The sequence below is a fragment of the Thamnophis sirtalis genome, unplaced genomic scaffold, assembly GCF_051295495.1.
Source record: "Thamnophis sirtalis isolate CommonGarterSnake01/CBP01778 unplaced genomic scaffold, rThaSir2_p1.2 scaffold_2, whole genome shotgun sequence".
In the NCBI taxonomy this organism is placed as follows: Eukaryota; Metazoa; Chordata; class Lepidosauria; order Squamata; family Natricidae; genus Thamnophis; species Thamnophis sirtalis.
The window spans coordinates 88,352,242-88,375,594 of record NW_028261382.1 but is presented as its reverse complement, the minus strand read 5'-3'; the positions used below and the strand labels follow the sequence as shown (position 1 = coordinate 88,375,594).

General features: G+C 42.3%; 1 protein-coding gene across 1 annotated transcript in view; it reads right to left on the bottom strand.

Annotated features, from left to right (window-relative positions):
* Nucleotides 1–23,353, bottom strand: part of ST3GAL4 (ST3 beta-galactoside alpha-2,3-sialyltransferase 4) — a 155,374-nt gene that overhangs the window by 10,549 nt on the left and 121,472 nt on the right. The window contains exons 5-11 of the mRNA XM_087706342.1: nt 22,408–22,486; nt 13,968–14,037; nt 11,415–11,495; nt 11,117–11,214; nt 4,589–4,649; nt 3,210–3,305; nt 659–848 (exon numbers count right to left, since the gene is read on the bottom strand). Of these exons, the coding sequence (XP_087562468.1) occupies nt 659–848; nt 3,210–3,305; nt 4,589–4,649; nt 11,117–11,214; nt 11,415–11,495; nt 13,968–14,037; nt 22,408–22,486 (675 nt within the window). The remainder of the gene's footprint in view (nt 1–658; nt 849–3,209; nt 3,306–4,588; nt 4,650–11,116; nt 11,215–11,414; nt 11,496–13,967; nt 14,038–22,407; nt 22,487–23,353) is intronic.

Below are 23,353 nucleotides of genomic sequence, written 5' to 3'. Positions count from 1 at the left end.
TAATTCCTTCTGCCTTCTCCAATTGCAAAAGGACTTAGTGAAGCAATGTTGGTTCTACCATTCTAGCAATGGATGGAAACTTATCAAGGAGAGAAGCAACCTGGAATGGAGGAGAAACTTCCTAACAACAAGGACAATTAACCAGTGGAACAGAAGTTGCTTTCAGAAATCATGGGCGCTCCATCACTGGAGGTTTACAAGAAGAAAACCTTTTCATCAAGATGTCCTCAATTTACGACCGGTTGCCTACTGACCATTTGAAGTTACAAGAGACCTTCCTGGAGGTACTTACAACCTGGATCTGAAGTTCCGGCAGCTGCCACTTGTTTGAAATGCTAAAGGATCGCCTGCTTGAGCAGGGGGCTGGATTAGAAGACCTCCAAGGTCCCTTCCAGCTCTATTCTGATTCTGATTGACGGACAAGGAAACTAGATAAAGAAAATAGATCTTGTCCACATCTAGCGAATGAGCTCGGTTACGTGAGACCAAAATTGGGCGCCCCACGTTCAACGCCACAAACAAATCCAGTATTTATAACACACCACTCTGCTTTGGAGGTTGGAAGAAAAGAGCTTCCGAATCAGTGGACTTGTCTTGTCTCGGGCAGGGAAGATGCTTTCCCACAATTAAACACAGCAAAGCACGGCTAACCACTTACTCTCTTCTTGTCATGGAGAATGGTCTCCATCCACAAAAAATCCATGGGTTTGAACGCCACTAAGACAAACAACGTGTTCGGGTTGTTGTCGGTCTGAGGATTGAAGTGGGCTGACTCGGGGTAGAAAAGACGCATGGTGGTTTTGGTGCCCACGTCACGCTCGTAACCGCGGACTGGCGCATTGTTCAGCCTGGAGACAGGAAGAGAAAAGGAGATACACAATGAGACGGGCATGGATTCACGTAGGAGGACCCTGGGGGCAAGAGGCTTACTCTGTAAACTGCTTAGAGAGGGCTGTAAAGCATTGTAAAGCGGTACATAAGTCTAAGTGCCCTTCCTTCCTTCCTTCCTTCCTTCCTTCCTTCCTTCCTTCCTTCTTTCCTCCCTTCCTTTCCCTTCCCTTCCTTCTGAGTGGTTAGAATGCAGTATTGCAGGCTAATTCTGCCCACTGCCAGCTGCCAGCAGTTCGATCCTGACCGGCTCAAAGTTGACTCATCCATCCATCCTTCCTTCCTTCCTTCCTTCCTTCCTTCCTTCCTTCCTTCCTTCCTTCCTTCTTTCCTCCCTTCCTTTCCCTTCCCTTCCCTCTGAGTGGTTAGAATGCAGTATTGCAGGCTAATTCTGCCCACTGCCAGCTGCCAGCAGTTCGATCCTGACCGGTTCAAAGTTGACTCATCCTTCCTTCTTTCCTTCCTTCCTTCCTTCCTTCCTTCCTTCCTTCCTTCCTTCCTTCCTTCCTTCCTTCCTTCCTTCCTTCTTTCCTCCCTTCCTTTCCCTTCCCTTCCCTTCCCTCTGAGTGGTTAGAATGCAGTATTGCAGGCTAATTCTGCCCACTGCCAGCTGCCAGCAGTTCGATCCTGACCGGCTCAAAGTTGACTCATCCTTCCATGGTGGGTAAAATGAGGACCCAGATTGTCGGGGGCAAGAGGCTGACTCTGTAAACCACTTAGAGAGGGCTGTAAAGCACTGTGAAGCGGTATATAAGTTTAAGTGCTATTGCTACTAGGAAATATTCCAGCTATAGGAAACTGATGCCTGAATAGCAGCCACTGGTCATTTGGGCAGGAAACATGGAACATGAGAACTGAGCATGTTTTTTCTTCAAGAACCGGTCCAGTAATATTTTATTTTTTTTAAAAAAAGTTAGTCCTCGATTTATGACAATTGAGCCCAAAATTTCCATTGCTAAGCGAGACAGTTGTTAAATGAGTTTTGTCCCATTTTACAACCTTTCTTGCCACAGGTGTAAGCCAGTCCCTGCCGTTGTTAAGGGAACCATGCTGCCATTAAGGGAATCTGACGTCCCCATCGACTTTGCTGGCCAGCAGATCGCAAAAGGGGATCGTGTGGCACTTCAACCGTCGTAAATACAGGTAGACCTTGACTTACGACCACAATTGAGGCCCAAATATTTATGTTGTTAAGTGAAACATTTACCACGTGAATTTTGCCTCATTTTACCACCTTCCTTGCCGCAGTTGTGAAGTGACCTCACTGCCGTTGATAAAGCTAGTGACACAGCCGCTAAGTGAACCTGGCTTCCGCATTGACATACCTTGTCCGAAGGTCACAAAAGGGGATGACAGGACCTAAAGACACAGGAATGGTCAAAAATCTGAACCAATTGCCAAGCATCCGAATTTTGGTCACATGTCGCTTTTTTTCAGTGTTGTTCAAGCAGTCACTAAACCAGTGTTTCTCAACCTTGGCCCACCTGAAGATGTGTGGACTTCAACTCCCAGAATCCCCTGCTGGCTGGGGGATTCTGGGAGTTGAAGTCCACGCATCTTCAGGTCCACGCATCTTCAGCTCTGCTGGCTGGGGGATTCTGGGAGTTGAAGTCCACCCATCTTCAGGTCCACGCATCTTCAGCTCTGCTGGCTGGGGGATTCTGGGAGTTGAAGTCCACGCATCTTCAGGGCCACGCATCTTCAGCTCTGCTGGCTGGGGGATTCTGGGAGTTGAAGTCTACCCATCGTCAGCTCTGCTGGCTGGGGGATGCTGGGAGTTGAAGTCCACGCATCTTCAGCTCTGCTGGCTGGGGGCTTCTGGGAGTTGAAGTCCACGCATCTTCAGGTGGTCCAAGATTGAGAAACACCGCACTAAACAAATGGTCGTAAGTCAAGGACTGCCTGAATATTGGCAGAAACAGCACCCTAGCATCAGGTATTCCAACGTTGAAGCCAAAGATATGCCCTAATATGCTCAGGCCTAATTTTTTCCGCATGATGAATAATTTTCTGGCCCGCTCTGATATAGATAGAAATCATCTTCTTTTAATGACCCAATAATCCCTTGCAGTGGAGGGGTGGAGTCTGGGCAATATATGGATATATGAAAGGAGCTGAGTGTTTAATGGCTGGATTCCCTTCCTGTTGCCTGTGCGGAGTTTTGTTAAAGCAGATATATTCTCATTGTATCCAGAGAGAGAAATATCTGCCTCTTTCTAAGATCGAACTCACAGCCTCCTGATTGTGAGGCGAGAGCACCACCTGTCTGCTACACATGGAAATGACCCAGACAAACACCGGCCCCCTCTGCTTCTCAATACCTGATCACAATATCGTATTTGTTAATGACTTCTCCGATGGAGCTGTTTCTCAGCCGGTAACCATTCCCAATTACTGCACATCGCCGGCACTCCAAGCTGCAAGACAGAGGACTTTTAAGGCACCGCACAAGGACAACACACTGTTACAACTCACAGCCTTCGCCCCTCCACACAGTGATGCGAGCCTCTCGGGAATATACTGTGGTCAATCTCTAGATAGACAGTCAGGGGTGGGTTCCTGCCAGTTCTAACCTCTTCTATAGAAGAGGTTCATGTATTTTGGGTGTCTGGCCAGTCTAAAGAAAAGAAGAATTAGGGGTGACAAAATAGCAGTATTCCAGTACTTGAGGGGCTGCCACAAAGAAGAGGGGGGTCAAATTATTCTCCAGAGCACCAAAGGGCAGGACAGGAAACAACGGATGGAAACCAATCAAAGAAGCTGGAATGAAGGAGAAACTTCCTGACAGTGAGGACAGTTACCAGTGGAGCAGCTTATTTTTTAATTAATTTTTATTCTTTTTTCCAATATATTTCAGACTGTGTTTGTTAAAAATCCATACCGTGTACGGGTTCTGGGAAGTCGGGGGGGGGGGTAGGTTGTGGGAGGGTGGGGGGGAGGGATATATATCAGGTTTGACGAGACGTGTTAGATTTTAATGTAATTTGACCCCACATGTATATTGTTTTTTTTTCTTATATTCTCATTACTATTATTATTACTATTTTTTCTTTAAAACTAGGATATGTTAAGTATATTGACATGTAGAGGAAATACACCAAGGAGAGGAAGAGTGGGAAATAGAAGGGAGAAGAAAGATGGGAAGAGAAGGATAGGAGAGAGGGTAAGGGGGGAAGTTGAGAAGGATAAGGAGGAGTGGATTGTAGAGAGAGGAGCAGTAGAAAGGGAAGGGAAGTAGAGTAGAAAAGGATGATGGAGGGAAGATAGAAAGTTGGAGGGTGGTAGAAGAAAGAGGTGTATGGAGAGCAGAAGAGCTATAATGGGCTTCTATTTTTCTGGGTATTGTTGACAAGAGGAATTGATGTAATTATTATTTAATACTATACGATACGGGCTATGTATAGTATACATGTGAGTGTGTGTTATGAAAATGAAAATGGAAATAAAAATATTTATATTGTAAAAATAAAATAAAAAAAAGAAATCATGGGTGCTCCATCACTGGAGGTTTTTAAGAAAAGATTGGACAATCTTGAGATAGCATAGGTTCTCCTGCTTGAGAAGAAGGCTGGACTAGAAGACCTCCAAGGTCCCTCCCAGCTCTTTTGTATTCTGAATTCTAAATTTTCAAAATGAAATTGGACATTTCCAAAGGGCTTAAAACCTAAGAGAGAGAAAAAAATGGATGAACTGGTCTTACCTTTGAAAGTTTTCAGGGAGAGAATAAGTTGTGATTGCTAGGAGACGAAGGAGAATATCCTCTGCAAACCAAAGAACAAAGGAAATCAAGAAAGCCGGTTAAGTTAACGTGGACATTAGTAACAACAGAAAATAATGGGGCAATAATAAGAGCCGAGGTGGCGCAGTGGGTAGAGTGCAGTACTGCAGGCCACTTCAGCTGACTGCTATCTCAGTTCAGTGGTTCAAATCTCACCGGCTCAGGGATGACTCAGCCTTCCATCCTTCCGAGGTGAGTAAAATGAGGACCCGGATTGTTGGGGGCGACATGCTGACTTTGTAAACCGCTTAGAGAGGGCTGAAAGCCCTATGAAGCTGTATATAAGTCAAACTGCTATTGCTATTGCTAACTTGCTGCAGCGAACTCAACACTGCCAATTCGCCACGGGGCAACTCGCCACGGGAAATTTCAACAACTTTATTTAATTATTTAAAATACAGGCAGTCCTCGACTTACAACTGGTTCACATTTATGATGGTTGCAATGTCCCGGGGTCATATCATCCCCTTTTGTGACTTTCTGACATTCACTTAACAACCGTGTTACTAACTTAACAACTGCAAAGGTCGTATAAGTGGGGTAAAACCCACTTAGCAAACGCCTCACATAGCAACAGAAATGTTGGACTCAGTTCCGATCGTTAAGTCAAGGACTACTTGTAATTTTAAAAAAAAATCATTTTAATTTTTGTTGTTCACATTTCACTTTGTCCTCCTTTCTTTGATGATTTTATTCCGCAATTTCTTTGATATTACGCAACTTTTGTCCTATGGCAAGTTCCCCATGGCGAGTTAGCTGTGATGAATTGGCCATGATGAGTTGAGTTGCCCTAGAAACAAAATAACTGAATTCACAAAAAGACACCCTTAAAAAGGCAGAAAGCTCACCGACTGATCTCATAGGTTAGGCCTCCTCCGTATTCCATCGGCCAGCCAGTGTCGGCTGGCAACTACAAGGAGGAGGGCCTTCTCAGCAGTAGCCCCGGCCCTTTGGAACGAGCTCCCTGTAGAGATCCGCACCCTCTCCACCGTCCAAGCCTTCCGCACAGCCCTGAAGAACTGGCTCGCCCGCCAGGCCTGGGGATAAGGATAGTGACCCCTCCCGAATGATGAATGTATGTTGCTTACCATTTTAGTATTTGTCTCTATTTTGTTGTCTGTATCCCCCCCCCTCCTAGTTTATGTGAGCCGCCCTGAGTCCCCTCAGGGAAAAGGGCGGCCTACAAATTCCAATAAACTATAAACTATAAACTATTGATCTAATTCCTTATCCCTGTCAGGATGCTGCCTCCGGATCTATTTTTATCCTGAAAGTACTTAAGTTAATTAATCTGATAAGATGGATCGTTGAGAAACCTAATCTGCCTCTTTGTGAATAGTTATTTCTCCCTCTAAATGTTCACACTCTTAAGTGCCCCAACAATCTAGTAATAATAGTAATAATTATTATTATCTGGCAGTGCACAACACATGTACAATGAGATTGGTTGAGCTCCCTCAGGACACATACACACACCCAACGCAATACAACGCTCCGGGAAAATCCCTAACCCAATAAATCATATTAATAAACACCCAGTTCTATTGCACCAGTGTGGACATGTTACATGTTGAGCCGGCCCTGCAAACCCATCGTACTACGTAGTTATGATAGCAATAGCAATAGCAGTTAGACTTATATACCGCTTCATAGGGCTTTCAGCCCACTCTAAGCGGTTTACAGAGTCAGCATATTGCCCCCCACAGTCTGGGTCCTCATTTCACCCACCTCGGAAGCATGGAAGGCTGAGTCAACTTTGAGCCGGTGAGATTAGAACCGCTGAACTGCAGATAACAGTCAGCTGAAGTGGCCTCTTCAGTACTGCACCCTAACCACTGCGCCACCTCGGCTCATGATGTTATTTCGCATTCAGGAGTCTGACAGCCCACGGATAGAAACTGTTCTTCAGCCTGTTTGTGCGGCTGGCTATGCTTCTCTATCTCCTTCTCGACGGTAGGAGGGTAAAGAAGGACAGATCAGGGTGTAAGTCCTCCATGAGGAGTTCCCTCGCTCTTCTAAGGTAGGGAGCCCTAGTCGAGATACACACAAGTATCGGCATCAAGATGGCTGGTTATTTAGATTTCCTTTTTCACTTTTTGGAAGACGGAAAACACTTTTCTCTGACTCGGCTTTGTGACTCTTGCGAGTTTTTCCCCAATTGTTTTCAATAAATTTATTTGAACCCTTCAATTCATAGCCTTGGCGCTTTTATTGCAACGGTTCCTTTTGTAGTCAATCTTAACACAGCTTATTTAAAACATGTTTCCTCTACATTTTTCTTCTGAAACTGAGTTCACCATATATATATATATATTTAGATGCTTCTCATTTTCTTGACTTGTTTAATTGTGTAGTCTCGGTTCTTTCAATGTAGGTTTATGTAGGACCTCCAATACAGCATTTCCTGCTTGAGCAAGGGGTTGGACTAGAAGACCTCCAAGGTCCCTTACACGTTTGTTATTCTGTTATTCAATGTTTCCTTTCACTAAAATGCCAATTTATCTGGAATTTCTTAAAATATTTCTACTGAGAAAACGATAACAAATATCTCCTTAAACATGTTGCAGTCCACTTTGCTAAGATACAGGCTGAATGTCTGGATATGCTTAGTTTCCCGTCTTTCTCTGAGTGGCATAAATTTAAGGTAACCTTATCATTTTCGAACAAAGGTTTGCATTTTACAATTAGGTTTTTCCTGGTAATCAAGCAGCTAAGGCTAGCTGCTTCTATTGTTCCTTTTCTTTAACTTCTGGAAGATGAAAGTGCCATCAAGGTAATAAGAATAAATTACATGTCTTTTCTTAACAGTTTTTTTTTTCTCTCTCTCTCTCCAAAGGTCTGGTATTTAATACATTTAAAAAGAGATCTGTGCTACTAAACAATTTAATAAAATAAAAATAAACGTTCAGCTTTTCAAAACACATTACATGCAGTATTGTGAGAAAAATTCTATTTGCCTGTCATTAGCAATTTGTACTTGAAATGTAAGAGAAACACCAGATAATCCTTATGGAAATAAAGTTAAGATGTATAAGACTCTAACCCATTTGGTAACACAATAGACTCTTCATTATGTGGTTTTGGTATACAATGGCAGTACTGTCTTGCGCAAAGAGGAACAAAGATTAGGAAATATATACTGTTTCTTTTTTCTACACAAATCCTTGAACTGTGTTTAGTTTTTGGAGTTCGTCCCTTCTTGAACAAATAAGTAAATTTAATGAATATCTGCCACTTTTGAGTAACCAACTCAGTGATGTACAGCAGCTCATATCTCAGGCTCAGGAAGCTGTAGACGAAATAATTTCCTTTGTTTTGCTATTATGGTTAAAATGCCAACCAAGAGCAACTTTATAATGGATCCATTCATGTGCAGCAAAAGTTTTACCTAGTGCATTACTGTCAACTGAACCATTTTGTCTGTTGGAGGAAAAACCAATGAAGTTAACAGGGTCACACAGTTGGAATAATTAATATGGAGATCTCTTTTAAATGGATGGATGTGATTCCACTGTCGATAATCGTTAACAAAATCATACAACGGCAAATCACACCAAGTTGTATAAATCCTTTGTCCTGAGATGAAAAATTATTTTCAGAGCTTTTGGGCAGAAAAAGAGATCGACAAATATTAGACTAGATATTAGATCATAACCATAGTAATATTGAAGAAGGAACTTAAATAACTATTCCTGAAATTTAAAAAAAAAACTCTTTTCTGGCTCAAAGAAATCGTATTTTTTGGAGTTTAAGACGCACCTTACACCCCCCCTCCCCCGTAAAAATGAGTGAAAATTTAGGTGTATCTTATAGACTGAATATGGGCATTTTTGGCCTCCCGAACGCTCTGCATCAGTGGTGGGATTCAAAATGTTTACTACTGATTCTGTGGCCGTGGCTTGGTGGGCGTGGCTTGGTGGGCATGGCAGGGGAAAGATACTGCAAAATCCCTATTTCCTCCTGATCAGCTGGGACTCGGAATAGATGGGGGCAGGGCCAGTCAGAGGTGGTATTTACCGGTTCTCCGAGCTACTCAATGTTTCCACTACCAGTTCTCCAGAACTGTTTAGAACCTGCTGAATACCACCTCTGCTCTGCGTGTTGCATTTCTGCCCTCCCTGGCCCGCAGAAGCACTCTGCAGTGCTCCGCACATCCTGTTTTTGCCAAAAAATGGCCCATTTTTGGGCTCCCAAGCCCTCAGTGTGTCGTGTTTTTGTCCTTTCAGGCCCCCAGAAACACTTTCAGGCCAAAAATGGGTGCGTTTCTGCCAAAAACAGGCCTTGTGGAGCACTGCAGAGTGCTTCTGGGGGGTTGGGAGGTCGAAAATGCGAAACATGGAGGGCTTGGGAGCTCAAAATTGGCCCATTTTTGGCAGAAATGGGCCTATTTTTGGCTAAGACAGCCATGTGGAACCCTGCAGAGTTCTTCAGGGGGCCTGGGAGGGTGAAAATGTGATGCACTGAGGGCTTGGGAGCCCAAAGATGGCCCCTTTTTGGCAAAAACAGGCCCATTTTTGGCTAAAACGGGCTGTGCGGAGTACTGCGGGCCGGGGAGGGCAAAAACGTGACACATGGAGGCCAAAAACTATTCTTGTCTTGTTTTCCTCCTGTAAATTTAGGTGCGTCTTATAGTCTGAAAAATACAGTACTTTAAACTTGTATCATAATGGGAGAGTGGCTACCTTTGAGTCAATCTTGATTCCTGTCAACTGCCTGGATAAATCCCTACACTGTTCTCGCTAAGTTGTTGAAAGTGATGTATCATTTCTTTCTTCTTCCTAGGGTTGAGACTGAGAGTGACTGGCCAAGGTCACCCAATGAGAGAGCGCGCAAAGGACCGGAACTATCTTTTTCTTCCTCCACTTCCATACTTCTTTTTCAACGCATAGCAAGTCTACTCTGATTGCAGTAACTGTTGATACCAAACAAAGCTAGCTAGAGTAGGCAGTGGAGAGCCCACTAAACAATTTGATGAATGTCTTGTCACACAGCTCTTGAGTGTGCAATTTGAAAGGACATCAAATACAACTCCATGAGGGGAAGCTACATAATCCTCGGTCTGCCTGGAGATCATCTGAAGATGATAGAGTGGATCTTGTAGGAATTTAGTGGAGGACAAAATTGCTAAAAATAATAACAACACACATTCTGCATCGGGTTCGGGCATGTCGGGCAAATGAAATTTAATAGGTTGGGCTATAATCCCAACAAAGCCATTAATAACAGAGGATGAAGATTGTCCAATGAAACCAGACAAGATTTGATGACAACAGAAGCTTTATGTTGCGGCTCCGCTAGCGGCCAGCAGAGCTAGCAACAGAGGTGGACAGTGAGCGGGTTGGGGAGGAACCTGGGCCAGTCCTGGAGGCTGGGGAAGGCTCGGACGAGGGCTCTGGCTCAGAGGCAGAGACGGAGCTGAGTTCATCTGGCAGTGATCAGGTGCCTATAGAGCTAGAGAGCAGTGAGGCAGAGGAACAACTAGAGCCTGTTCCCAGTGTGCGCATGCGCGGAGCTGCCAGAAGAAAAAAACAACTCAGAAATCAGGGTAGACTTGAGAGTAAAGTCACAGGTGGAAGGTGATTGGCCCAGTGGTGGGTTTCAAAAAATTTTCGAACCTACTCTGTGGGTGTGGCCTCCTTTGTGGGAGTGGCTTGCTGGTCATGTGACCTGGTTCGAGTGGCTTGCCAGCCATGTGTTCTCTCTCTCTCTCTCTCTCTCTCTCTCTCTCTCTCTCTCTCTCTCTCTCTCTCTCTCTCTGTCTCTGTCCCTTTATTCTTTTTTCTTTCATCTCTCTCTCACTTTTTCTTTCTTTTTTTCTTTCTTTCTTTCTTTCTTTCTTCCTTTCTTTCTCTTTCTCTTTCTCTCTCTGTGAGTCTGTATGTGTGTGTGTCTGTCTGTCTGTCAGTGGTGGGTTTCAAAAAATTTTGGAACCTCTTCTATAGGTGTGTCCTGTTTTCCGGGTCCACTGGTGGAACCTCTTCTAACCGGTTCGGTAGATTTGACGAACCGGTTCTACCGAACTGGTGCGAACTGGTAGGAACCCACCTCTGGATGCCCCTCCCGAAGGAAATAAAAGAGGAGCAAAAGGAGAGAGAGGCTTTTGCAGGAAACAATTTGTTCGTTCAGTCGTTGGATAAGTTTCAGGAGTGTGAAAATCTATCCGTGAATCTCAGAGACTCTGTGCCCAGTCTTTCCTTGCACAGCACCCCATTTGGAAACTATTTACATGGCAGCTTTCCAAGCTAGATAAGGTCTGTGGTCATAAATATTCCTTTGAAAGACTGCTTGCCAGGACTTGCTGATGGCGAATGAGAAGAATTCACATTCTTTTAATAAAAAGGGGCTTTGTCGGGACCAGGACTCTGCCTCGTGCTTTTTGGGGAAGCCTAGGTCAGAAGACTTTATGATAAGGAGGAGGGAGGAAGAGAAGGAGGCATATGGTTTGCTTACCTGTTCCTTTTGTACCATAAGGCAGTTCATAAAGGGAGGGGGTCTTCACCCAGAAATAATCCTTTAGGTGTAAAAAGAGTGGAGGTTCCCGTGTGTAACTGAAGTTAAGGAAGAAAAGATGAAGAAGATATGATTCAGAGGCTGTTGGCAGCTTCTCTACTTTATCCTTCCTATCTTATTGAACAATACTTCCTTGCCCTACTACATTCCTCCCCCCACCCTGAAGTCCAGGAAAATTAAACAGAAAAGATCTGCAATCAACTCATTCATCTAGCAAACAAGCAGCCCCATTACTCACTTTGATATCAGTTGTGCAGCTTTCTTTTCTACCTCTTTGAAAGGACAAGTCATCTTTTCATCTTGGAAGTGGAAATCAAAACTGGAAGACAAATGGCAAGGCGGAGGAAAGTGATGTTGTTGTTGTTGTTGTTGTTGTTGTTGTTGTTGTTGTTGTTGTTGTGAGGCAGGGCTGTCAAGCTCAAGGCCCTTGGGCCAGATCCAGGCCACAGGGTGCTTAGATCTGGGCCCACGGAGCTGCCCTGGAAACAGTGAAGGACCAGCCTACGGTGCCTCTGCCAGGGAAAACGGGCTCCCATGTCACGCCTCCCCCCGGCCACATCCCCACCAAGGTCAAACCCAATGTGACTCTCAATGAAATCGAGTTTGACACCCCCGTTGTTAATGATCTGCAGTTAGATTCCCAGATTAAGGATGGTGGAAATTTAATAATTCAAGTCCTATTATTATTAGCAGTACTTTTAGTAATAATAGTATTAATCTACAGTCAGATTCATAATCTTGAAATTGGGGAAAACTAAACAATGCAGTTAGATTCTTATTATTATTATTAGCAGTACTTTTAGTAATAATAGTATTAATCTACAGTCAGATTCATAATCTTGAAATTGGGGAGAACTAAACAATGCAATTAGATTATTATTATTAGCAGTACTTTTAGTAATAATAGTATTAATCTACAGAGATTCATAATCTTGAAATTGGGGAGAACTAAACAATGCAGTTAGATTCTTATTATTATTAGCAGTACTTTTAGTAATAATAGTATTAATCTACAGTCAGATTCATAATCTTGAAATTGGGGAAAACTAAACAATGCAATTAGATTCTTATTATTATTATTAGCAGTACTTTTAGCAATAATAGTATTAATCTACAGTCAGATTCATAATCTTGAAATTGGGGAGAACTAAACAATGCAATTAGATTATTATTATTAGCAGTACTTTTAGTAATAATAGTATTAATCTACAGAGATTCATAATCTTGAAATTGGGGAGAACTAAACAATGCAGTTAGATTCTTATTATTATTAGCAGTACTTTTAGTAATAATAGTATTAATCTACAGTCAGATTCATAATCTTGAAATTGGGGAAAACTAAACAATGCAGTTAGATTCTTATTATTATTAGCAGTACTTTTAGTAATAATAGTATTAATCTACAGTCAGATTCATAATCTTGAAATTGGGGAAAACTAAACAATGCAGTTAGATTCTTATTATTATTAGCAGTACTTTTAGTAATAATAGTATTAATCTACAGTCAGATTCATAATCTTGAAATTGGGGAAAACTAAACAATGCAGTTAGATTCTTCTTATTATTATTAGCAGTACTTTTAGTAATAATAGTATTAATCTACAGTCAGATTCATAATCTTGAAATTGGGGAAAACTAAACAATCCAAATCCGAACCGAGGACCTAAGAAATATCAAGATAGTGCCTAAGGATATAGGTAGTCCCAAACAAGATTTTGGTAAAATTGTTTGGGGGGAAAAATAGGGTATTGACTATGATTATTTTCCTGCTTTTACAAGCAATTTCATGGCATCAGTCCTCCAAGATAGATGGGCCTAGGAAAGCAAAATCATGCAAGCTGGCATAACTTTTATTACAGAGTTGTAGCAACAAAATCCACAATGGGCTGTGTCTGATAAACAAAAAATGATTCAGCAGGTATGTAAATAAGGATCTCAGAATTAGCCCTCTGTGTGTTTCTCTGGAACATAGGCAGGGGAGGGGCAATGCACAAGACTTCAATTACAATAATTATTGTAACCTCACAATAAGTGTAGTATTAGTGTTGTAGTTCCCTGCTTTAGACTACTGCCATGGCTAATATTTATTTTACAAGTCTGAACATACTTCCTTCATCTCTCCTTTTATTTATTTGATATATGTATATATGTATGTTTCAGCAGAACTCTGGAGCACCTCAAGCAATTTCAACCAAACTTAGTACCCAGATGAAACAAATACTGGGTGTGTGTGTGTTCCAGCTTAACTCTGAAATGCCTGTGCCGTTAAGGAGAGCGAGTGTGCTGTCCTAGAGCGGCAATTGTTTGTGACGTCAGTTCCTTCGCAGCTTCATTTGGAAAACCAGCCATGATGTTCACCCTCCAGTGGACCAATGGGGAAGCGCCTGATGGATTTGGGGCAAAGCGCCAGGATCGTAGACAGGGCGGGAAAGAGGAGCGCACGGGAGGGGGAAGGGAGATGGGCATGGGAGTAGGGGGGCAGTTTATTTTGCAAGTTTGAACGTACTTCCTCCATCTCTCCTTTTATAATTATCATTAAAACAAAGGTGGGGTTTGTCTGAGATGCTTACTTGAATTATAGATCTGGCCCAGATTCAAATGTCTTTGATCTAATAGTAGTTTTGGTTGTGGATCTTCCTCCCGTGACTCAAGAGTATTCCATCAGATCCAGCCCCAGATTTCAAGAAGAAAAGTGAGCAATCAGCCGAGGGGAGCTGAACTCAAAGAATATATGAACTTCCTATAATCCAGTTGCTGTTGTTTTAAGAAATACACTCACAGCGGTATATACCTTTCTTCCCGGGATATCGTATACCACACCATCACCAAAAATACGGCCAATATTCCAAGTATCTTCCATCCTGAGCAAAGAAAAGAGTAGGCAAAGTATTAAGCACAGGTCCTTCAACAGGGTACTCTTTCAACCATAGGTAATGGTAAAAGTTTTCCTTGCACATATTTGCTAATTGTTCCTGACTCTAGGCGGCAGTGCTCATCTCCGTTTTAATGCCGAAGAGCCAGCGCTATCCAAAGACGTCTCCGTGGTCATGTGGCCGGCATGACTAAATGCCGAAGGCGCACGGAACGCTGTTCCCTTCCCACCAAAGGTGGTCCCTATTTTTCTACTTGCATTTTTTTACATGCTTTTGAATGGCTAAGTTGACAGAAGCTGGGAGAAGTCAGGGGAGCTCACTCCGTTACGCGGCGCTAGGGATTCGAACCGCCGAACTGCCGACCATTCTGATCGACAAGCTCAGCGTCTTAGCCCGTGAGCTACCGCGTCCCTTCCTTTCAACCATAAAATACTCTAGAATGGGGAAGAGAGGAGGAGAGTTAGTTTTAATAAATCTGAATGAATGAATGAATGAACGAAGGAACAAACAAATTATTATAGGCAGGTGTTTTTTTTCAATATTCGGAACACTAATGCTTTCCATTAAAACAAAAACCAACAAAAAGAAGACATTGGGAAAGAGATCCATTATGGAATTTGTAAGCTTCTGCTAACCCCAAGTTTGTAGCCCTTGTATCTGATACTCTCTCTGCACCTTTGAATGCAAGTTATGTTTAAAAGTGGGTAGCTCAAACCAGCAAAAGAAACCTTATTTCCAACTTTTGGCTTGTGGTAATCAAGGCCAAACACAATGCAGATAACAGGAGAAACAATGAAGCTGAGAAAAACAGCGTACAGGTAGTCTTTGACTTCTAACAGTTCGCTTAGTGACCGATTGAAGTCTAGCGGCCCTGGAAAAACTGACTTTTTCACACTTACAACGGTTGCAAAATTCAGGTGCTGGGCAACTAGTTCATACTTACGACGGTTGTGGTGTCCCGGGGTCAGGTGATCCCCTTTTGTGACCGACTGACAAGCCAAGTCAACGGGGAAGCCGGAATCACTTAAGAGTTGTGTTACTAACTTAACAACAGAGTGGTTCACTTAACGACTATAGCAAGAGATGTGGCAAAACAGGGCAAAGCTCACTTAACAACTGTGTCACTTAGCAAGAGAAATTTTGGGCTCAGGTGTGGTCATAAGTGAGGGCTTTCCTTCAGTAAGAAAGAGAAGCAAAGTTTGGGATATCGCTTGGTATTCAGAGGGGGAGGAAATGGGAAATAAATCAAATGCCTAGAAAAAACTAAAGTATTTTTGCACTGATATGTTTGAACCAATAAAATAAGTATGTCTGTAAGCCAAGGAAAAGCCTGGCTTGATTTATAGCCTCTACATCTCTTGTTCTCCCAGTTTTAAGACACATTTTTTAAAGATGAAATTAAAAAAAAAACATGACTCTACCTCTCATTTCTCAACAATGTCGAAAACAGAGAACCTAATTTTATTTAGATGACACCCACTCGCTAACACTACAGCTGTGTTTCCACTATTAATTCTATAAATCAACAGGGCAGGAAAAGAAAACAGAACAGATGGTCCGAAGTGAACTGGCTCGAAAGTCCCTTAAGCAACCTACTTAAAATGAAGATTACGCAGGACCGAGCGAATTAACTCCTTTTAAGTACTTCATCCTGGCAGAGTTTGCAGAACAGACTTAACTTGGTTAATCCATTTTCTGGGTTTGAACAGTGGACTGAACCATTAACTAACCTAATAGACTGCCTTCACAAACACACCAGGCAGAAAGTAAAAAAAGAAAGAGAAAAATATATAAAGTCAGCTTAGTTTGCTGCGCCAAGGCCTTGGGTACCAACTTGTTAGTTACCAGACTCTCTTGCACTGAACTGTAATACAGATGATCCTCGATTTACGACCACAATTGAGCCCAAAATATCTGTCGTTAAGTAAGACATTGGCTAAATTAGAATTAGAATTAGAATTCCCTTTATTTGTATGCCGCCCTTTTCCCTGGGGGGACTCAGGGCAGCTCACAATTCAAAAAGGGAGGGGGGGGAAGACAAACAGTATTCCAATATGGAAACAATACAACATATTAAAAGAGAGCACAACAGTCACACAATTCGGGTGGGGTTGGAATCTTAACCCCAGGCCAGCCGGGACAGCCAGATCTTCAAAGCGGCGCGGAAGGACTGGAGGGTGGTGAGGGTCCGAATCTCCACGGGGAGTTCGTTCCAGAGGGTCGGAGCAGCCACCGAGAAGGCTCTCCTCCGGGTAGTTGCCAGTTTGCACTGGCTAGTAGATGGAATTCGGAGGAGGCCTAATTGATGAGATCGTATCGGTCTAGTGGAGGTAATTGGCAGTAGGCGGTCTCTCAAATGCGTTTTTGCCCCGTTTTACGATCTTTCTCACCAGAGTTCTTAAGTGAATCGCTGCAGTTGATAAGTTAGTAGTCTAGTTGTTGAGTGAATCCAGTTACCCGACTGGCTCTGCTTCTCAGAAGGTCATAAAAAGGGGATACAGCAACGGTCAAACAAATGAGTCAGTTGCCAAAGCATCTGAATTTTTGTGACATGACTATATGGGGATGCTATAACGGTGATGTGATTCACATGCTCGTCAAGCAATGGCAACAAGTGCCAAATTGTTGCCAACAATTTTTTTTGCACGTTTCTGGACAATGGCAACAAGTGTTGTAAATTACAACCGTGTAATTACAGTGACGCCTTTTACAACGGTTGTACACCTGTGACTTTCCTGCAAATTATACTCATGTTAACTACAGGATGTTGCAACTAGCCATAAATATGAGCCAGTTCCCGAAAATTAAACGCAAGTCATTCATTGTCACGCAGGTAGGCAAAAAGAACTAGATTGGCAGAGGTGAAACCACCTGGAGCTCTGCGGCTGGTTCCACCCCATGAAACTTTCCTCTGCCTCATTTTGCAGTTCCACATGATCCCATTCAAACAATCAATCAACCCTCGATTTTCTGGAAACTCTTTTTTTTTTAAACATATTTTTTATTTCCATTTTCATAACATACAATCACATGTATGCTATACATAGCCAGTATCATATAGTAATAAATAATGATTACATCAGTTCCTCTTGTCATCAACGCCCCCAAAAATAAAAACCCATTATTAGCTCTTCTGCTCTCCATACACCTCTTTCTTCTACCTCTCTCCTACTTCTCATCTTCCCTCCATCATCCTTTCCTACTCTACTTCCCCTTCCTTTCTCCTTCTCCTCTCTCTACATTCCACTCCTCCTTATCCTCCTCATCTTCGCCCCTTACCCTCTCTCCTATCCCTCTCTTCCCATCTTTCTCTCTACATTCCACTCCTCCTTATCTTCCTCATCTTCCCCCCTTACCCTCTCCTCTCCCTCTCTTCCTATCTCCCTTCTGTTTCCCACTCTTCCTCTCATTGGTGTATTTCCGCTTCTGAGCAAACTCCAATCTATGTTGATAGTATTTATACTTCCATAAAAATATACTTAACATATCCTAGTTTTAAAGAAAAAAATAAGAGAAAACAGTATACATGTGCAATCATATTACATTAAAATCTAACACCCCTCGTCAAACCTCCCTCCCTCCCACCCTCCCCCCAACCCCTCCCCCAGCCTTCCCTCCCCCACTTCCCAGAACCCATACACGGTATAAATCTTTAACAAAAACAGCCTAAAATATATTGGAAAAAAGAGTAAAAAATTGATAACTTCTTTACATTGAGCTTAGCTCCTCCTTGCTAAACTAACTTTAAACAATTTATATCAGTCCCCTTCTATTGTATTCTATTGTATTTCATTTGGATTTCACCATTCTTAACCCTCTTATTTTACTCATAACTATTATTTTTTGAGTTTTGTTATATTCCTTCATTGATTCTTGTTTCTTTCCTCCATCCACCTATACCATTTATCCCATATCTGGTAGAATTCTGATTCTTCTTTTCCCTGGATTTCTTTAGTTAGTTTGTCCATTTCGGCACAGCCCATAACCTTTCTTATTATTTTATCTTCGCTTGGAATTAATTTGTTTTTCCATTTCTGGGCAAAGGCAATCCTTGCCGCCGTAATTATATGTCGTATTAAACACTGGATTTCTTTTTTGTATTTCGCAGACATTATTCCTAATAAAAAAAAATTCAGGTTTCCATTCTATTTTAACCCCTGTTATTATTGCTGGTTTTCATTGTGCAACCTTTGGGTGCAACCCAATCAGTAGTGGGATTCAAATAATTTACCAACCGGTTCTCTGCCCTAATGACCAGCTGGGTAGGCGGGGCTCAGTGGTCATGTGATCATGTGGGCGTGGCCAAGTCAATATCACTCAGGTCGATGGGCACTTCGTCTTAGTTGTTACAATGGTAATAAGGGTTAACTGGAGAGGCAGTTTCTGTAAGCAGGGCAATAAAGATGAGGCTAGAAACAACACCAGAATGTTTCCTTCCTTCCTGCCTTCTTTACAGGATTAGCCCTGTAAAGTGGGGAAAAACAAAAGATTTCTTCCAACAATCGTTTCTCCGAACTGCTTAGAAAGTTACCAACCGGTTCTCCCGAATAGGTGCGAACAGGCTGAACCCAATACTCCCAAATTTCAGAACACGGAACGCCACCATCCATGTCTTTGGGGAATTTTCCACAAAAGTTGTTAGGCTGTAAAACTGAATCAGGGCTGAAGAAGCTTCTTGGATGAAAAGCGAAACATCTTCAAAGAAAAAAGAAACCCCAAAAGTCCAGTTCCGTGATGGCGAACCTGTTGCACGCATGTGGGAGGGGTGGCACACGGAGCCATCTTTGCCGGCACATGAGCCGTCAGCTCCAGCGCGCATGCACACATCGGCCAGCTGATTTTTCTCACCATCACTGGTCTAGTTGCCACCTGAAAAAAAGCATCTTTGGGACGACCGTCACCCCGGGTGACTGAGAATCTCCATAGTTTTTTAGCTACGTACTTTGGGATGAATATTCTTCGATTGGGGCGAGAGTATGAACGGGTTTCCAGAAAAAATGTAAGACTACAGAAACCATTTGCGCTTCAGTTTGAGATGGAAACACAGACTCATCCCCAACAGCCTGCATCTGTCTTCAACAGTGAAGGGACACAGGGAGGTGTTGTGGCCCAGCAGGAGCCGTTGGAGCTGCCACCAGACTCCGATAGCAAGGGGCCCTATGAGTCAACTCTGGAGGATGTGGAGGACCCTGACAGGGTTCCGACTCCAAGCAGGGCAAAGAGAGGCTGGTTGGCCACCAGGAGGCACCTGAGCCTTGGACCAGTGGGGAGGAGATATGGGAGTGTGTTCCTGACGTCAGCAGTGAGTTGTTCCAGGATGCCCGGCACCGAAGAGCTAATAGGTGTCAGGAACAGTTGCCCAAGTACAGGAGGTAATTGCACTCAGCTGGTGGTCATTAGGCTCCTCTCCAGACTATAAAAAGACTGCTTGTGCACACGCCCTTTTGCAGAAGTCAACGCAGGAACTAATGTTGAGAACATTATTATGGGCTTGGTAAGCTGGATTGCTGCCACGGCTTATCTGTGTTGGATTGCTGCCAAGGCTTATCTGTGCCGGTTTGCTGCCAAGGACTTGTCTGTCTGTTCATTAAATGCCGTAACTTATCTTTGGCTCGGAGTGTGTGTTGGTGTGGGACGAGGAGGGTCAGAACAGGGAGGAATATATCCTGCAGCAAAGCGGCTTCACACCCTTTTGCACTACTCAGGTGACCCTGAGGACACAGATCAACCTCCAAGTGGCCTCAAAGACCCTCTAAAAGGATGCAAATGACCAGCTGTCTGCAAGGAATAGAAACCCTTCCATTCTCCACCATCTGGTCAGAGCTGAAGAAGCTTCTTGGATGAGAAGCGCGACGTCTTCAAAGAAAAACCCAGAAAGTTCAGTTGCCTCCTGAAAAAAGCACCTTTGGGACAACCGTGACCTGGATGACTAAGACTTAAATCTTAGTCAGACTTAACTCTTTAAAACCACAGTTCTAACTGGTGACTGGGAATGCATTGCTATCCCAATCAATCTACAGTGTACTTCAGACAATATAAGAAGCCAAGAAGAACCTTGATTTATATTTGTTTTTAAAGCCAATCTTTTTTTTTAGATGTCTTTTAAAAACCACCAGCCTGCCTCAGATAATGCACCTATGCGCTCCCCCAGTATTATTCCACTTTATGTATCAGTCAAGAAATTTCCTTTGACAGAATGGGTGAATATTTACATAAACAAAACTTACTGAAGAAAACCAAGGACAAACTTTGTGAAGTTATTGAAAAGACTAAAACCAGAAAGGCACCTGGTGCCCATAGCAATAGCAATAGCAATAGCAGTTAGACTTATATACCGCTTCATAGGGCTTTCAGCCCTCTCTAAGCGGTTTACAGAGTCAGCATATTGCCCCCAACAACAATCCGGGTCCTCATTTTACCCACCTTGGAAGGATGGAAGGCTGAGTCAACCCTGAGCCGATGAGATTTGAACAGCCGAACTGCAGTCAGCTGAGGTAGCCTGCAGTGCTGCATTTAACCACTGCGCCACCTCGGCTCCATAATCTGCCAACCTCTTATTATAAATGTTTTGTGTAGAAACGTTTGCAACCTTTACAACAAAGGATGAATATCATTTTACGGTGTGGAAAAAATTCCTGAGAGCCGTCAAAAGCCTAATGGACCCATTACGAGTAGTCCTTGACTTACAACCATTCATTTAATGACTGCTCAAAGTTACTATGGTACTGAAAAAAAGGTCACACTTATGACCCTTGACAACATCCCCATGGTTATATTTCGATTTGGAGACTTGTCAACTGTATGTATGTATTTGTGATTCAGGGCTGCATGAACAAGCAACTTCAATGTGGAAGACAGATTCCCTTAACAACCGTGTTTTAAGAGCCGAGGTGGAGCAGTGGTTAGGGTGCAGTACTGCAGGCCACTTCAGCTGACTGTTATCTGCAGTTCAGCGGTTCTAATCTCACCGGCTCAAGGTTGACTCAGCCTTCCATCCTTCCGAGGTGGGTGAAATGAGGACCCAGACTGTGGGGGCGATATGCTGACTCTGTAAACCGCTTAGAGAGGGCTGAAAGCCCTATGAAGCTGTATATAAGTCTAACTGCTATTGCTATTGCTATGTTGGGTGCCAGATCCAGACATACATAAGTGCACATGTATTCATCTCCATGTAACGTTTTCCCTTTTCTAGTCGTGCCCAACTCTATATAAGTCTAACTGCTATTGCTATTGCTATTGCTATTATCAACTTCACAACTATGGCGAGTCACTTATAACAACGGTGGCGAGAAAAGTTGTAAAATGGGGCGAATCTCACTTAATAACTGTCTTATGCTCAAGTCGAATACCTAAAACCAACCCTGCCATCTGATTTCCTGATTGAACAGGAGATTCTTGACGAAGGTCTTCATTGAGCAATGACTGTTAATTGTTTATCACAACTTTGGCTGAAAATAATAATTTTGCCAATAAAAATTGGATTCAAGTATATACACGAGTTAAGAGTTTAAACATGATTTTTTTTTTCAAAGCCAGAACTTTTTCCTTTTAGGAGTGGTGGATATGCTGTTGGAAAAAGAGCCACAGAAGGTGATTTCAGTTTGCAAAAAGATGCACAGATATTACTGTGCACTCATAAAATGTGTGTATATCATGACATGATAGCAGTGTTCCATATCTAAGGGGCTGCAATAAAGAAGGGGGGGGGGGCAACCTATTCTCCAAAGCACCTGAAGGCAGGACTAGAAATCCTCCAAGGTCCTTTTGAGCTTCAATTATTCTGTTATTCACAAAGAGATGGCAAGATTTGACATTGTTCATTGCCGGGATAAACAAATTGACTTGGTTGATTAGAGGAAACACATTACTGATATCCATCTATGGTAGGAAGCCCCATGTTTGCATAATAAATATTTTTATTCCATTAGAAATAATGGATTATAGAAAGAAGGAAAATATGATGCCATCTTAGAGAGAAAAGTTTAATTATAATGGGATATATAAAACTGCTGAGAAGATTGGAAGCACTTCTTTACACTTATATTCCGTTCTTTTATTTTCTTTCTTTTCCCAATCTTCTTTGCCCTTTCTTTCCTCTTTTTCACATTTACTATTTGTCTTTGAATGTCTTTTTATTGTCCATGTTTACCAATAGTTTACTAAAAACTATTTTTAAAAAAACAACAACAACCGGACTCTGAAAATTGTTGCGCAAATATTATTTTTGTTGGTTTCGTTACGGGCATTGAAAATTCAGGAACTGTTCCTTTCTTTCGTTTCCCCCTTTAACCCTGCCAATTTGAAATATTTATTTTCGGATCAGGAGAAGGTATGCAAGGCAAAAAGAAAAAGACTTACGAGACTTGTTGATCATTTTTATCAGCAGGTATGGAAAGGTCTTGCAACTGAGGCTCTCATGGCGAACATCAGCAGTTACCTGAAAAAGGAAGACGTTTGTTAAAAATATCATCACACCCAGAGGAAACCCGAAGAGTTGGGACATATCCTTCGCACTTAGGGCACTGAAAAATACAAGAGTTGGATTGCAACAGCGTGTGATTAAACTACTACAGAGTCAAGGAGTGGGGAGAAGAAATATTGAATATATAAAATGTACGAAAATATGATAAAATTGTGCATCTATTTATTGTTTTCCTTCTTGATCAAAATGTAAGCACATCTCGAATACATTGGAAAGATTCAAATACATACACACACACACAGCATCTGCTGCCTTCTGCTCTTCTGTCTGTTCTTTTGAAAATTTTAATTTCTAATGTCAATTTTTATACATCGTTTTACATTGTTTGTAACAATCAACAAAATATTAAGTACATCACTACAATGGCTTCTTTTTGATATTTCAGAGACTTTTTCTTCCTTTCCTCTTGCTCAGAATTATAAATTCTGCAAACACTTTTGAGAGAGAGAGGGAAGGAGGGAGAGAGAGAAAGAGAGCGCATTTGAATCTTTTCAACGTATCTGGAATGTGTTTAAATTTTGATCAAGGATGAAAATGATGGTAAATAGAGGCACAATTGTAAATATTCTTGTCAAACGTAATCAATATTTACTCTGTTTCATTTACTGAACTCAAAATGAGCACCTCTGAAGATTTATCAACAAATGGTCAATAAATACATTTAACTGCCTTTTTGTACCTTATTTTCTTACGCTCCAATATATATTTACGCCTTTTCAACTTGGATCATGCAATACATGCGTTTGCATTTGACTAAAAACAGCCGGCTCTATAATGTTATATGTGGATATACATATATCCACTCAGCAAAGAAACCAAAAA